The 14,057-nt window shown below is 40.9% G+C and overlaps 1 protein-coding gene across 1 annotated transcript in view; it reads right to left on the bottom strand.

The window, feature by feature from the left end:
• LOC135530262 (ciliary neurotrophic factor receptor subunit alpha-like) overlaps positions 1-14,057 on the bottom strand; it is a 61,815-nt gene that overhangs the window by 42,367 nt on the left and 5,391 nt on the right. Inside the window, exon 2 of the mRNA XM_064958611.1 lies at positions 5,818-5,984. Coding sequence (XP_064814683.1) covers positions 5,818-5,984 — 167 coding nt within the window. The remainder of the gene's footprint in view (positions 1-5,817; positions 5,985-14,057) is intronic.

Raw genomic sequence — 14,057 nt, 5'->3', positions numbered from 1 at the left:
TTGATAGCTGAAACCTCCAGATGATTGACTGATAGCTGAAACATGCAGTTGATGGGCTGATAGCTGAAACATTCAGATGATGGGCTGATAGCTGAAAAATTCAGACAATGGGCTGATAGCTGAAACATTCAGGTGATGGGCTGATAGCTGAAACCTCCAGATGATGGACTGATAGCTGAAACCTCCAGATGATGGACTGATAGCTGAAACATTCAGATGACTGGTTGATAGCTGAAACATTCAGATGATGGGCTGATTGCTGAAACATTAAGACAATGAGCTGGTATCTGAAACATGCAGTTGATTGGCTGATAGCTGAAACATTCAGATGATGGGCTGGTAGCTGAAACATTCAGATGATGGGCTGATAGCTGAAACATTGGTGCCGGAGGGGATGGCTACCGTTTTACGGGCTCCTAACCAACTGTGTTGTGTTTTTTTGTTTTTTTTGTTGCATTTTTTGTGTTTGCGTTGTAACTTATTTTGTACACAATGTTTCTGCCACCATCTATTACAACTGAAAAGAGCTTCTGGATGTCAGAACAGCGATTACTCACCTCGAACTGGACAAAGATTTTTTCTTTAACGTGTCTGAGGCAAAGGATTTACTGCTGATACCGGACCATTCCCAAATCATTGTCATTAGCATAAAGAAAAGACAGCGATACAGGGGACGCAGGTCCAGGTACCTTGTGAGAATTCATCGGTGATTGGGTAACCCGCCTCTACCATTCACCTTATTGGCCAACGTGCAATCACTGGAGAATAAACTGGATGAGCTTCGTTCAAGACTATCTTACCAATGGGACATTTAAAAACTTTAATATCTTATGTTTCACAGAGTCGCAGCTGAACGACAACATAGATAATATACAGTTGGCTGGGTTTTCCTTGCATCGGCAAGATAGAACAGATGCCTCTTGTAAAACAAGGGGTGGAGGTCTGTGTCTATTTGTCAACAACAGCTGGTGTGAGAAATCTAATATTAAGGACGATTTATTAACGTTTTGGTCGCCTGAGGTAGAGTGTCTCATGATAAACTGTAGACCACATTATTTATAGCAAAATTTCATCTATATTTTTCGTAGCTGTCTATTTACCACCACAAAAGACCACACTCAACAAGCTATTTAAGTCAACCAAGCTTCTACATCTGCATTGCTTGCTGTTTGGGGTTTTAGGCTGGGTTTCTGTATAGCTTTTTGTGACATCAGCTGATTTAAAAAGCGCTTCATAAATAAATGTGATTGATTGAGTTTGATTGATAAGCAAACAAGAGAAAATGCTTATCCAGAGGCCGAGCTCCTAGTGGCCGGGGACTTAAATCAGTTATACTTCATTTCTACCAGCATGTTACATGTGCAATCAGAGGGGAAAAAACACTAGACCGCCTTTATTCCACACACAGAGACACGTACAAAGCTCTCCCTTGCCCTCCATTTGGCAAATCTGACCATAATTCTATCCTCCTGATGCCTACTAAAGCAGGAAGTACTAGTGACTCGCTCAATATGGAAGTGGTCAGATGATGCAAATGCTAAGCTTCAGGACTGTTTTGCTAGCACAGACTGGAATATGTTCCCGGATTCTTCCGATTGCATTGAGGAATACACCACATCAGTCACTGGCTGCATCAATGACGTTGTCTCCTCAGTGACCGTACGTACATACACAAACCAGAAGCCGTGGATTACAGCCAACATTCGTGGTGAGCTAAAACATAGAGCTGCCACTTTCAAGGAGCGGGACTCTAACCCAGATGCTTATAAGAAAACCCGCTAGACCCTCAAACAAACCATTAAACAATCCAAAGCATTAATACAGGACTAAGATTGAATCTTACTATACTGACTCCAGCCCTGAGCTGCCCAGTAACACGAGCCTACCAGACAAGTTCAATTACTTCTATGCATTCTTTCAGGTAAGCAACACTGAAGCCTGCATGAGAGCACCAGCTGTTCCTGATGACTCTGTGATCACACTCGCAGTAGCCTAATGTGAGTAAGACTTATCCAATTTACAGTAGCTATTACATTGAAATAATACCATGCTATTGTTTGAGAGAGAGCACCATTTTGAACATGAAAAGTTATGCATAAACAAATCAGGCACATTTGGACAGTCTTGATACAATTTTTAAACAGAAATACAATGGTTGATTGGGATCAGTCTAAAACTTTGCACATATATTGCTGCCATCTAGTGGCTAAAATCTAAATTGCTGGGCTGGAATAATACATTATGGCCTTTCTCTTGCATTTCAAAGATGGTACAAAACAAATACAAAATAACGTTTTATTTTTCTTTGTATTATCTTCTACCAGATCTAATGTGATATTTTCTCCTACATTCCTTTCACATTTCCACAAACTTAAAAGTGTTTCCTTTCAAATTGTACCAAGAATTTGCATATCCTTGATTCAGGGCCTGAGCTGCAGGCAGTTAGATTTGGGAATGTCATTTTAGGCGACAATTGAAAAAAAAAGTGGCGGATCCGTGAAGTTTGAGCTAATGTGGGCTAATGCGAACATTTCCCAGGACATAGACATATCTGATGTTGGCAGAGAGCTTAAATTGAGAGCATGCTGCCTGGTATGGCAACTGCTCGACGTACAACCCCAAGGAGCTACAGAGGGTAATGCGTACGGCCCATTACATCACTGGGCCAAGCTTCTGCCATCCAGGACCTCAATACCAGCCGGTGTCAGAGGAAGGCCATAAAAATGGCCAAAGACTCCAGCGACCCTAGCCACAGATGGTTCTCTCTGCTACCGCACGGCAAGCGGTAAGGAGCGCCACATGTCCCTCTATTCATCATCTGTTTCCTTCCTTCACATGTCCTTCTGTTCATCATCTGTTTTCTTCCTTCACATGTCCCTCTATTCATCATCTGTTTCCTTCCTTCACATGTCCCTCTATTCATCATCTGTTTCCTTCCTTCACATGTCCCTCTGTTCATCATCTGTTTCCTTCCTTCACATGTCCCTCTATTCATCATCTGTTTCCTTCCTTCACATGTCCCTCTATTCATCATCTGTTTCCTTCCTTCACATGTCCCTCTATTCATCATCTGTTTCCTTCCTTCACATGTCCCCCTATTCATCATCTGTTTCCTTAACATGTCCCTCTATTCATCATCTGTTTCCTTCACATGTCCTTCTGTTCATCATCTGTTTCCTTCCTTCACATGTCCCTCTATTCATCATCTGTTTCCTTCCTTCACATGTCCCTCTATTCATCATCTGTTTCCTTCCTTCACATGTCCCTCTATTCATCATCTGTTTCCTTCCTTCACATGTCCCTCTATTCATCATCTGTTTCCTTCCTTCACATGTCCCTCTATTCATCATCTGTTTCCTTCCTTAACATGTCCCTCTATTCATCATCTGTTTCCTTCCTTCACATGTCCCTCTATTCGTCATCTGTTTCCTTCCTTCACATGTCCCTCTGTTCATAATCTGTTTCCTTCCTTCACATGTCCCTCTATTCATCATATGTTTCCTTCCTTCACATGTCCCTCTGGTCATCATCTGTTTCCTTAACATGTCCCTCTATTCATCATCTGTTTCCTTCCTTCACATGTCCCTCTATTCGTCATCTGTTTCCTTCCTTCACATGTCCCTCTGTTCATAATCTGTTTCCTTCCTTCACATGTCCCTCTATTCATCATCTGTTTCCTTCCTTCACATGTCCCTCTATTCATCATCTGTTTCCTTCCTTCACATGTCCCTCTATTCATCTGTTTCCTTCCTTCACATGTCCCTATATTCATAATCTGTTTCCTTCCTTCACATGTCCTTCTATTCATCATCTGTTTCCTTCCTTCACATGTCCCTCTATTCATCATCTGTTTCCTTCCTTCACATGTCCCTCTATTCATCTGTTTCCTTCCTTCACATGTCCCTTTATTCATAATCTGTTTCCTTCCTTCACATGTCCTTCTATTCATCATCTGTTTCCTTCCTTCACATGTCCCTCTGTTCATCATCTGTTTCCTTCCTTCACATGTCCCTCTGTTCATCATCTGTTTCCTTCTTTCACATGTCCCTCTGTTCATCATCTGTTTCCTTCCTTCACATGTCCCTCTATTCATCATCTGTTTCCTTCCTTCACATGTCCCTCTGTTCATAATCTGTTTCCTTCCTTCACATGTCCCTCTATTCATCATCTGTTTCCTTCCTTCACATGTCCCTCTGTTCATCATCTGTTTCCTTAACATGTCCCTCTATTCATCATCTGTTTCCTTCCTTCACATGTCCCTCTATTCATCATCTGTTTCCTTAACATGTCCCTCTATTCATCATCTGTTTCCTTCCTTCACATGTCCCTCTGTTCATAATCTGTTTCCTTCCTTCACATGTCCCTCTATTCATCATCTGTTTCCTTCCTTCACATGTCCCTCTATTCATCATCTGTTTCCTTCCTTCACATGTCCCTCTGTTCATCATCTGTTTCCTTCCTTCACATGTCCCTCTGTTCATCATCTGTTTCCTTCCTTCACATGTCCCTCTATTCATCATCTGTTTCCTTCCTTCACATGTCCCTCTGTTCATAATCTGTTTCCTTCCTTCACATGTCCCTCTATGCATCAACTGTTTCCTTCCTTCACATGTCCCTCTATTCATCTGTTTCCTTCCTTCACATGTCCCTCTATTCATCTGTTTCCTTCCTTCACATGTCCCTTTATTCATAATCTGTTTCCTTCCTTCACATGTCCTTCTATTCATCATCTGTTTCCTTCCTTCACATGTCCCTTTATTCATAATCTGTTTCCTTCCTTCACATGTCCTTCTATTCATCATCTGTTTCCTTCCTTCACATGTCCCTCTATTCATCTGTTTCCTTCAGATGTGCCAAGTGAACCTGCAACCACAACGCATCAATAACACTTAACATAAGATATCCTCTAAGCATTACAGGTAATATGGCTATGAATATATACAGCAACACCTCCGCCATAAGCATTCCTGTCTCTTCTATAGATGTTATATCCTTGTATTGCTACTGATGCATCATCAAAGGAATTATCATTACATGAACCTTATTTCTAAGGCTACATATATTAACATGGGCTGTTTTCAGCCCTTTTCTGGGTAGCTGATCAGAGATATACGTAATACTGAAAAGAGCAGACAAAGCAAGATAAAAAAATATATACATTCACCAGTCCATTAATCTGTGCTTGTGTGCTGCGGGGTTGAAGCTACGAACTCATACTGTAGGCTTGGCTCTCTCATCCCTTCCAGACCTCTGGGTCTGTCCCAAATGGCTCCCTGTTCCCTGTGGGTCTTGGCCAAAAGGAGTGCAAACTATAGGAAATAGGGAGGCATTTGAGACACAGACATTGTGTCAATACAGGGAGGATTGAAGATTAGATCCTTCAGCCTGTTTTAGAAAATATTCACCTACGGAATAACGACTATTAATAATGACTGACACATGTTGTCTGTCCTAACAAACTTCTGTCATCTGTCCTCATGCGTTTAAAGCAAATATAATTAGGCTGACTGCAGGTTGCTATTGTAGAGTTGGCTATAAAATAAACAATGACTACTGTGATGTGAAGGTTGACACAGCCTGATAGGACAGGTTGTTCTGAGTGATATTTGGTTGTTGAGGTGAGTTGACATCAAGGTTGACACAGCCTGATAGGACAGGTTGTTCTGAGTGATAATTTGCTGGTGAGGTGAGTTGACATCAAGGTTGACACAGCCTGATAGGACAGGTTGTTCTGAGTGATATTTGGCTGGTGAGGTGAGTTGACATCAAGGTTGACACAGCCTGCGATACAACAAAAAACAACCATGGTCTACGTACCTATGTTGATCTCTTCAAAGGTGATGGTGGTGGAGGCTTTTCCCAGGGCGTTGACAGCTGTAACGTTGACTCTGTAGGGGTAGCTACTGAACACCTCAGGGAACAGAACGTGGCAGCGGTTCTTATGGACCACATCCCTTATTACTTCTAGGGACTCCTGGTTGTGTCTGAGAGGAGAGAGAGGAGAGAGCGAGAGAGAACAACAGAGGGGAAGATGACAGAGAGGGGGAGGATGACAGAGAGATGGTGTCTTATTATGTAAGAGAAGGAGGTGTTGTCTTATTATGTTAGAGAAGGAGATGGTGTCTTGTTATGTTGGAGAAGGAGATGTCTTATTATGTTAGAGAAGGAGATGTTGTCTTCTTCTGTTAGAGAAGGAGATGGTGTCTTGTTATGTTGGAGAAGGAGATGTCTTATTATGTTAGAGAAGGAGATGTTGTCTTCTTATGTTAGAGAAGGAGATGTCTTATTATGTTAGATAAGTAGATGTTGTCTTATTATGTTAGAGAAGGAGATGTCTTATTATGTTAGAGAATGAGATGTCTTATTATGTTAGAGAAGGAGATGGTGTCTTGTTGTGTTAGAGAAGGAGATGTTGTCTTGTTATGTTAGAGAAGGAGATGTCTTATTATGTTAGAGAAGGAGATGGTGTCTTGTTGTGTTAGAGAAGAAGATGGTGTCTTGTTATGTTAGAGAAGGAGATGGTGTCTTGTTATGTTGGAGAAGGAGATGGTGTCTTGTTATGTTAGAGAAGGAGATGGTGTCTTGTTATGTTGGAGAAGGAGATGGTGTCTTGTTATGTTAGAGAAGGAGATGGTGTCTTGTTATGTTAGAGAAGGAGATGGTGTCTTGTTATGTTGGAGAAGGAGATGGTGTCTTGTTATGTTAGAGAAGGAGATGGTGTCTTGTTATGTTGGAGAAGGAGATGGTGTCTTGTTATGTTAGTGAAGGAGTGGTTGTCTTATGTTAGTGAAGGAGATGTTGTCTTTTGTTAGTGAAGGACATGTTGTCTTATTATGTTAAAAAGAGATGGAGGAGATGTTGTCTTATGTTAGTGAAGGAGATGTTGTCTTATTATGTTAAAAGAGATGGAGGAGATGTTGTCTTTTGTTAGTGAAGGACATGTTGTCTTATTATGTTAAAAAGAGATGGAGGAGATGTTGTCTTATGTTAGTGAAGGAGATGTTGTCTTATTATGTTAAAAAAGAGATGGAGGAGATGTTGTCTTTTGTTAGTGAAGGAGAGGTTGTCTTATTATGTTAGAGAAGGAGATGTCTTATTATGTTGCGGAAGGAGATGTTGTCTTTTGTTAGTGAAGGAGAGGTTGTCTTATTATGTTAGTGAAGGAGATGTTGTCTTATTATGTTGGGGAAGGAGATGGTGTCTTTTGTTAGTGAAGGAGATGTTGTCTTATGTTAGTGAAGGAGATGCTGTCTTATTATGTTGGGGAAGGAGATGGTGTCTTTTGTTAGTGAAGGAGAGGTTGTCTTATTATGTTAGAGAAGGAGATGTCTTATTATGTTGCGGAAGGAGATGGTGTCTTTTGTTAGTGAAGGAGAGGTTGTCTTATTATGTTAGAGAAGGAGATGTCTTATTATGTTGCGGAAGGAGATGTTGTCTTTTGTTAGTGAAGGAGATGTTGTCTTATTATGTTAGAGAAGGAGATGTCTTATTATGTTGCGGAAGGAGATGTTGTCTTTTGTTAGTGAAGGAGAAGTTGTCTTATTATGTTAGTGAAGGAGATGTTGTCTTATTATGTTGGGGAAGGAGATGGTGTCTTTTGTTAGTGAACAAGATGTTGTCTTATTATGTTAGAGAAGGAGATGTCTTATTATGTTACAAAAGGAATGTCTTATATTACAGAAGGAGTTGAAGTCTTGAAAACTTCCTTCACACTGCTACTGTTTCCAAAATAAAATTCAGCCATGGTGATTTTGGTGTTGTCAGTATCTAAGGGCCTCTGAACCAGGGTGCTGAAGGGCTTTCTCAGATCTCTATAGGAGACAGAGGTTGTGTCATTATAGTGGGTGGTAGTGGTCGTTAATGAGGCTCAGAGTGTGGGTTGTTATTTTTTTAATTTCATCTTTATTTAACCAGGTAGGCTAGTTGAGAACAAGTTCTCATTACAATTGCGACCTGGCCAAGATAAAGCATAGCAGTTCAACACAAACAACAACACAGAGTTACACATGGAATAAACAAACATACAGCCAATAATACAGTAGAAAATGAGTCTACATACAATGTGAGCAAGTGAGGTGAGATAAGGGAGGTAAAGGCAAAAAAAGGCCATGGTGGCGAAGTAAATACAATATAGCAAGTAAAACACTGGAATGGTTGATTTGCAGTGGAAGAATGTGCAAAGTAGAGATAGAAATAATGGGGTGCAAAGGAGCAAAATAAATAAATAAATACAGTAGGGAAAGAGGTAGTTGTTTGGGCTAAATTATAGATGTACAGGCTATGTACTTGTGCAGTAATCTGTGAGCTACTCTAACAGCTGGTGCATCTATGGGGGCGATGTTTCATTATTGGATTAAAAAAACGTGCCTGTTATAAGCTCAATATTTTGTCACAAAAAGATGCTCGACTATGCATATAATTGACAGCTTTGGAAAGAAAACACTGACGTTTCCAAAACTGCAAAGATATTGTCTGTGAGTGCCCCAGAACTGATGCTACAGGCGAAACCAAGATGAAACTTCAACCAGGAAATGAGCAGGATTTTTGAGGCTCTGTTTTTCATTGTCTCCTTATATGGCTGTGAATGCGCAAGGAATGAGCCTGCTCGATCTATCGTTTCCCCAAGGTGTCTGCAGCATTGTGACGTATTTGTAGGCATATCATTGGAAGATTGACCATAAGAGACTACATTTACCAGGTGTCCGCCGAAATTGGTGCGTCATCTTCAGCAGCAAGTCTTTTTCCAAGGGATTCAGAGGAGAAAGTAGACTTCCACGAACGATATATCAATGAAGAGATATGTGAAAAACACCTTGAGGATTGATTCTAAACAGCGTTTACCGTGTTTCAGTCGATATTATGGAGTTAATTTGGAAAAAAGTTCACAGTTTTGATGACTGAATTTTTTTTTTTTTTGGTACCCAAACATGATGTACAAAACGGAGCGATTTCTCCTACACAAAGAATCTTTCAGGAAAAACTGAACATTCGCTATGTAACTGAGAGTCTCCTCATTGAAAACATCCAAAGTTCTTCAAAGGTAAATTATTTTATTTGAATCCTTTTCTGTTTTTTGTGCAAATGTTGCCCGCTAAATGCTACGCTAAATGCTACGCTAGCTATCAATACTCTTACACAAATGCTTGTTTTGCTATGTTTCAAAAGCATATTTTGAAAATCTGAGATGACAGTGTTGTTAAGAAAAGGCTAAGCTTGAGAGATAGCATATTTATTTCACTTCATTTGCAATTTTCATAAATAGTTAACGTTACGTTATGCTAATGAGCTTGAGGCTATAACTGGATACAGGTTTTTTTTATAGCCAAACGTGAACAAAACGGAGCGATTTGTCCTACACAAATAATATTTTTTGAAAAACTGAACATTTGCTATCTAACTGAGAGTCTCCTCATTGAAAACATCTGAAGTTCTTCAAAGGTAAATGATTTTATTTGGATCCCTACAATCAGCTGGGCTAGACAATCTGGACCCTTTCTTTCTAAAATGATCTGCCGAAATTGTTGCAACCCCTATTACTAGCCTGGTCAACCTCTCTTTCGTGTTGTCTGAGATTCCCAAAGATTGGAAAGCAGCTGTGGTCATCCCCCTCTTCAAAGTGGGTGACACTCTAGAACTAAACTGCTACAGACCTATATGCATCCTACCCTGTCTTTCTAAGGTCTTCCAAAGCCAAGTCAACACACAGATTACCGACCATTTCGAATCCCACCATACCTTCTCCGCTATGCAATCTGGTTTCAGAGCTGGTCATGGTGCACCTCAGCCATACTCAAGGTCCTAAACGATATCTTAACCACCATCGATAAGAAACAATACTGTGCAGCCGTATTCATTGACCTGGCCAAGGCTTTCGACTCTGTCAATCCCCACATCCTCATCGGCAAACTCGACAGCCTTGGTTTCTCAAATGATTGCCTCGCCTGGTTCACCAACTACTTCTCTGATAGAGTTCAGTGTGTCAAATCGGAGGGTCTGCAGTCACTATAGGGGTGCCACAGGGTTCAATTCTTGGACCGACTCTCTTCTCTGTATACATCAATGATGTCGCTCTTGCTGCTGGTGAGTCTCTGATCCACCTCTACGCAGACGACACCATTCTGTATACTTCTGGCCCTTCTTTGGACACTGTGTTAACAACCCTCCAGGCGAGCTTCAATGCCATACAACTCTCCTTCCGTGGCCTCCAATTGCTCTTAAATACAAGTAAAACTAAATGCATGCTCTTCAACCGATTGCTGCCTGCACCTGCCCGCCTGTCCAACATCACTACTCTGGATGGCTCTGACTTAGAATATGTGGACAACTACAAATACCTAGGTGTCTGGTTAGACTGTAAACTCTCCTTCCAGACTGACATCAAACATATCCAATCCAAAGTTAAATCTAGAATTGGCTTCCTATTTCGCAACAAAGCATCCTTCACTCATGCTGCCAAACATACTCTTGTAAAACTGACTATCCTACCAATCCTAGACTTCGCGATGTCATTTACAAAATAGCCTTCAATACCCTACTCAATAATAATAACCCTACTCAAGCTCATTAGCATAACGCAACGTTAACTATTCATGAAAATCGCAAATGAAATGAAATAAATATATTTGCTCTCAAGCTTAGACTTAGACTTAGACTTGTTAACAACACTGTCATCTCAGATTTTCAAAATATGCTTTTCAACCATAGCTAAACAAGCATTTGTGTAAGAGTATTGATAGCTAACATAGCTATAAGCCTAGAATTCAGCCAGCAACATTTTCACAAAAACAAGAAAATCATTCAAATAAAATCATTTACCTTTGAAGAACTTCAGATGTTTTCAATGAGGAGACTCTCAGTTAGATAGCAAATGTTCAGTTTTTCAAAAAAATATTATTTGTGTAGGACAAATCGCTCCGTTTTGTTCACGTTTGTCTATGAAAAAAACCTGTATACAGTTATAGCCTCAAGCTCATTAGCATAATGTAACGTTAACGATTTCTGAAAATCGCAAATAAAATGAAAATAATGCGCCTGCTCTCAAGCTTAGCCTTTTCTTAACCTCTTACATCTATGGGGGCGCTATTTCATTTTTGGATCAAAAACGTTCCCGTTTTAAACAAGATATTTTGTCACAAAAAGATGCTCAACTATGCATATAATTGATAGCTTTCGAAAGAAAACACTCTGAGGTGTCCAAAACTACCAAGATATTCTCTGTGCGTGCCCTAGAACGTGAGCTTCAGGCAAAACCAAGATGAGATGGCATCCAGGAAATGAGCAGGATTTTTGAGGCTCTGTTTTCCATTGTCTCCTTATATGGTTGTGAATGCGAGAGGAATGAGCCTGCCCTTTCTGTCGTTTCCCCAAGGTGTCTGCAGCATTGTGACGTATTTGTAGGCAGATCATTGGAAGATTGACCATAAGAGACCACAGGTGTCCGCCCGGTGTCCTGCGCCGAAATTGGTGCGCAAAAGTCACCTGCCAGTATTTTTCCATGGGATACAGAGAGGAAAGCAAGCTTCCACGAACTGCATATCAATGAAGAGATATGTGAAAAAACACCTTGAGGATTTATTCCAAACAACGTTTGCCATGTTTCGGTCGATATTATGTAGTTAATCCGGAAAAAGTTTTACGTTGTAGGTGACTGAATTTTCGGTTCGTTTCGGTAGCCAGACGCAATGTAGAAAACGGAACAATTTCTCCTACACACAGACGCTTTCAGGAAAAACTGCGCATTTGGTATGTAACTGAGAGTCTCCTCATTGAAAACATCAGAAGCTCTTCAAAGGTAAATGATTTTATTTATTTGGTTATCTGGTTTTTGTGGAAATGTTGCGTGCTAAATGCTACTCAAAATGCTATGCTAGCTTTGCATACTCTTACACAAATTAGTCAATTTCTATGGTTCAAAAGCATATTTTGAAAATCTGAGATGACAGTGTTGTTAAGAAAAGGCTAAGCTTGAGAGCAGACGCATTATTTTCATTTTATTTGCGATTTTCAGAAATTGTTAACGTTGCGTTATGCTAATGAGCCTGAGGCTTTAGTCACAAACCCGGATCCGGGGTGGGGAGTTTCAAGAAGTTAACAACACTGTCATCTCAGATTTTCAAAATATGCTTTTGAACCATAGCAATTCACTAATTTGTGTAAGAGTATGCTAAGCTAGCTTAGCATTTTGAGTAGCATTTAGCACTCAAAATGCTGTCTCTTATGGTCAATCTTCCAATGATATGCCTACAAATACGTCACAATGCTGCAGACACCTTGGGGAAACGACAGAAAGGGCAGGCTCATTCCTCTCGCTTTCACAGCCATATAAGGAGACAATGGAAAACGGAGCCTCAAAAATCCTGCTGATTTCCTGGATGCCATCTCATCTTGGTTTTGCCTGTAGCTCACGTTCTAGGGCACGCACAGAGAATATCTTTGCAGTTCTGGAAACGTCAGAGTGTTTTCTTTCCAAAGCTATCAATTATATGCATAGTCGAGCATCTTTTTGTGACAAAATATTGCGCTTAAAATGGGCACGTCTTTTTATCCAAAAATGATATAGCGCCCCTAGAGTTTCAAGAGGTTAAGGGCAGTCGGGTCTGGAGATAACCAAGGGCTATATCTGTTCCTGGTTCTAAAAATCTTGAATGGGGCATGGTGAGGAAGGCACTTTTAAAGAATAACCAGGCATCCTCTACTGACAGAATGAGGTCAATATCCTTCCAGGATACCCCGGCCAGGTTGATTAGAAAGACCTGCTTGCTGAAGTGTTTCAGGGAGCGTTTGACAGTGATGAGTGAAGGTCGTTTGACCACGGACCCATGCAATGAGGCAGTGATCTCTGAGATCTTGGTTGAAAACAGCAGAGGTGTATTTAGAGGGCAAGTTGGTTCGGATGATATATTTTTTTTGTATTTTTTTTTTTACCTTTATTTTACTAGGCAAGTCAGTTAAGAACAAATTCTTATTTTCAATGACGGCCTAGGAACAGTGGGTTAACTGCCTGTTCAGGGCAGAACGACAGATTTTGTACCTTGTCAGCTCAGGGATTTGAACTTGCAACCTTTTGGTTACTAGTCCAATGCTCTAACCACTAGGCTACACTAGGCTGCCCGTGTTTATGGCTTTGGGGTGGTACCTGGTAGGTTCATTGATGATTTGTGTGAGATTGAGGGCATCAAGCTTAGATTGTAGGATGGCTGGGGTGTTAAGCATGTTCCAGTTTAGGTCACCTAGTAGCACGAGCTCAGAAGATAGATGGGGTAAACAGTTCACATATGGTGTCCAGAGCACAGCTGGGGGCAGAGGGTGGTCTATAACAAGCGGCAACGGTGAGAGACTTGTTTTTAGAGAGGTGGATTTATAAAAGTAGAAGTTTAAATTATTTTGGTACAGACCTGGATAGTAGGACAGAACTCTGCAGGCTATCTTTGCAGTAGATTGCCACACCACCCCCTTTGGCCGTTCTATCTTGTCTGAAAATGTTGCAGTTAGGGATGAATATTTCAGAATTGACTGTTATAGAGGTGGTGTGGGTTGACTATTAAAGTGGGTGGTAGTGGTGGGTAATGAGGCTCACAGTGTGGGTTGGCAATTATAATGGGTTGTAGTGGTGATTAATGAGGCTCAGAGTGTGGATTGGCCAATATAATGGGTGGTAGTGGTGATTAATGAGGCTCATGGAGATATCCTTTCAGACAACAACAGCGTTCAGAGGACCTAGTTGTTCTCTAAATGATTATTCTAATGTGAAATATTGTCTGCACAACATCAATGAGGTTGCTAGGAGACCACCTGCTGAGAGAGGGTGTCAGTGAGTTGTCTGAGGCATGGTGAAGTGTAGCCCCAAACTCAGACAGAACAGAGAGACAGAGAGAGACAGAGAGAGAGACAGAGAGAGAGAGACAGAGAGAGAGAGACAGAGAGAGACAGAGAGAGAGACAGAGAGAGATAGAGAGAGACAGAGAGAGAGACAGAGAGAGAGAGACAGAGAGACAGAGAGAGGGACAGAGAGAGAGACAGAGAGAGAGAGAGACAGAGAGAGACCGAGAGAGAGACAG

The sequence above is a fragment of the Oncorhynchus masou genome, unplaced genomic scaffold (assembly GCF_036934945.1).
Source record: "Oncorhynchus masou masou isolate Uvic2021 unplaced genomic scaffold, UVic_Omas_1.1 unplaced_scaffold_1306, whole genome shotgun sequence".
In the NCBI taxonomy this organism is placed as follows: Eukaryota; Metazoa; Chordata; class Actinopteri; order Salmoniformes; family Salmonidae; genus Oncorhynchus; species Oncorhynchus masou.
Note: the sequence above shows the minus strand (reverse complement) of the source record. Positions and strands in the feature narration are given on the sequence as shown.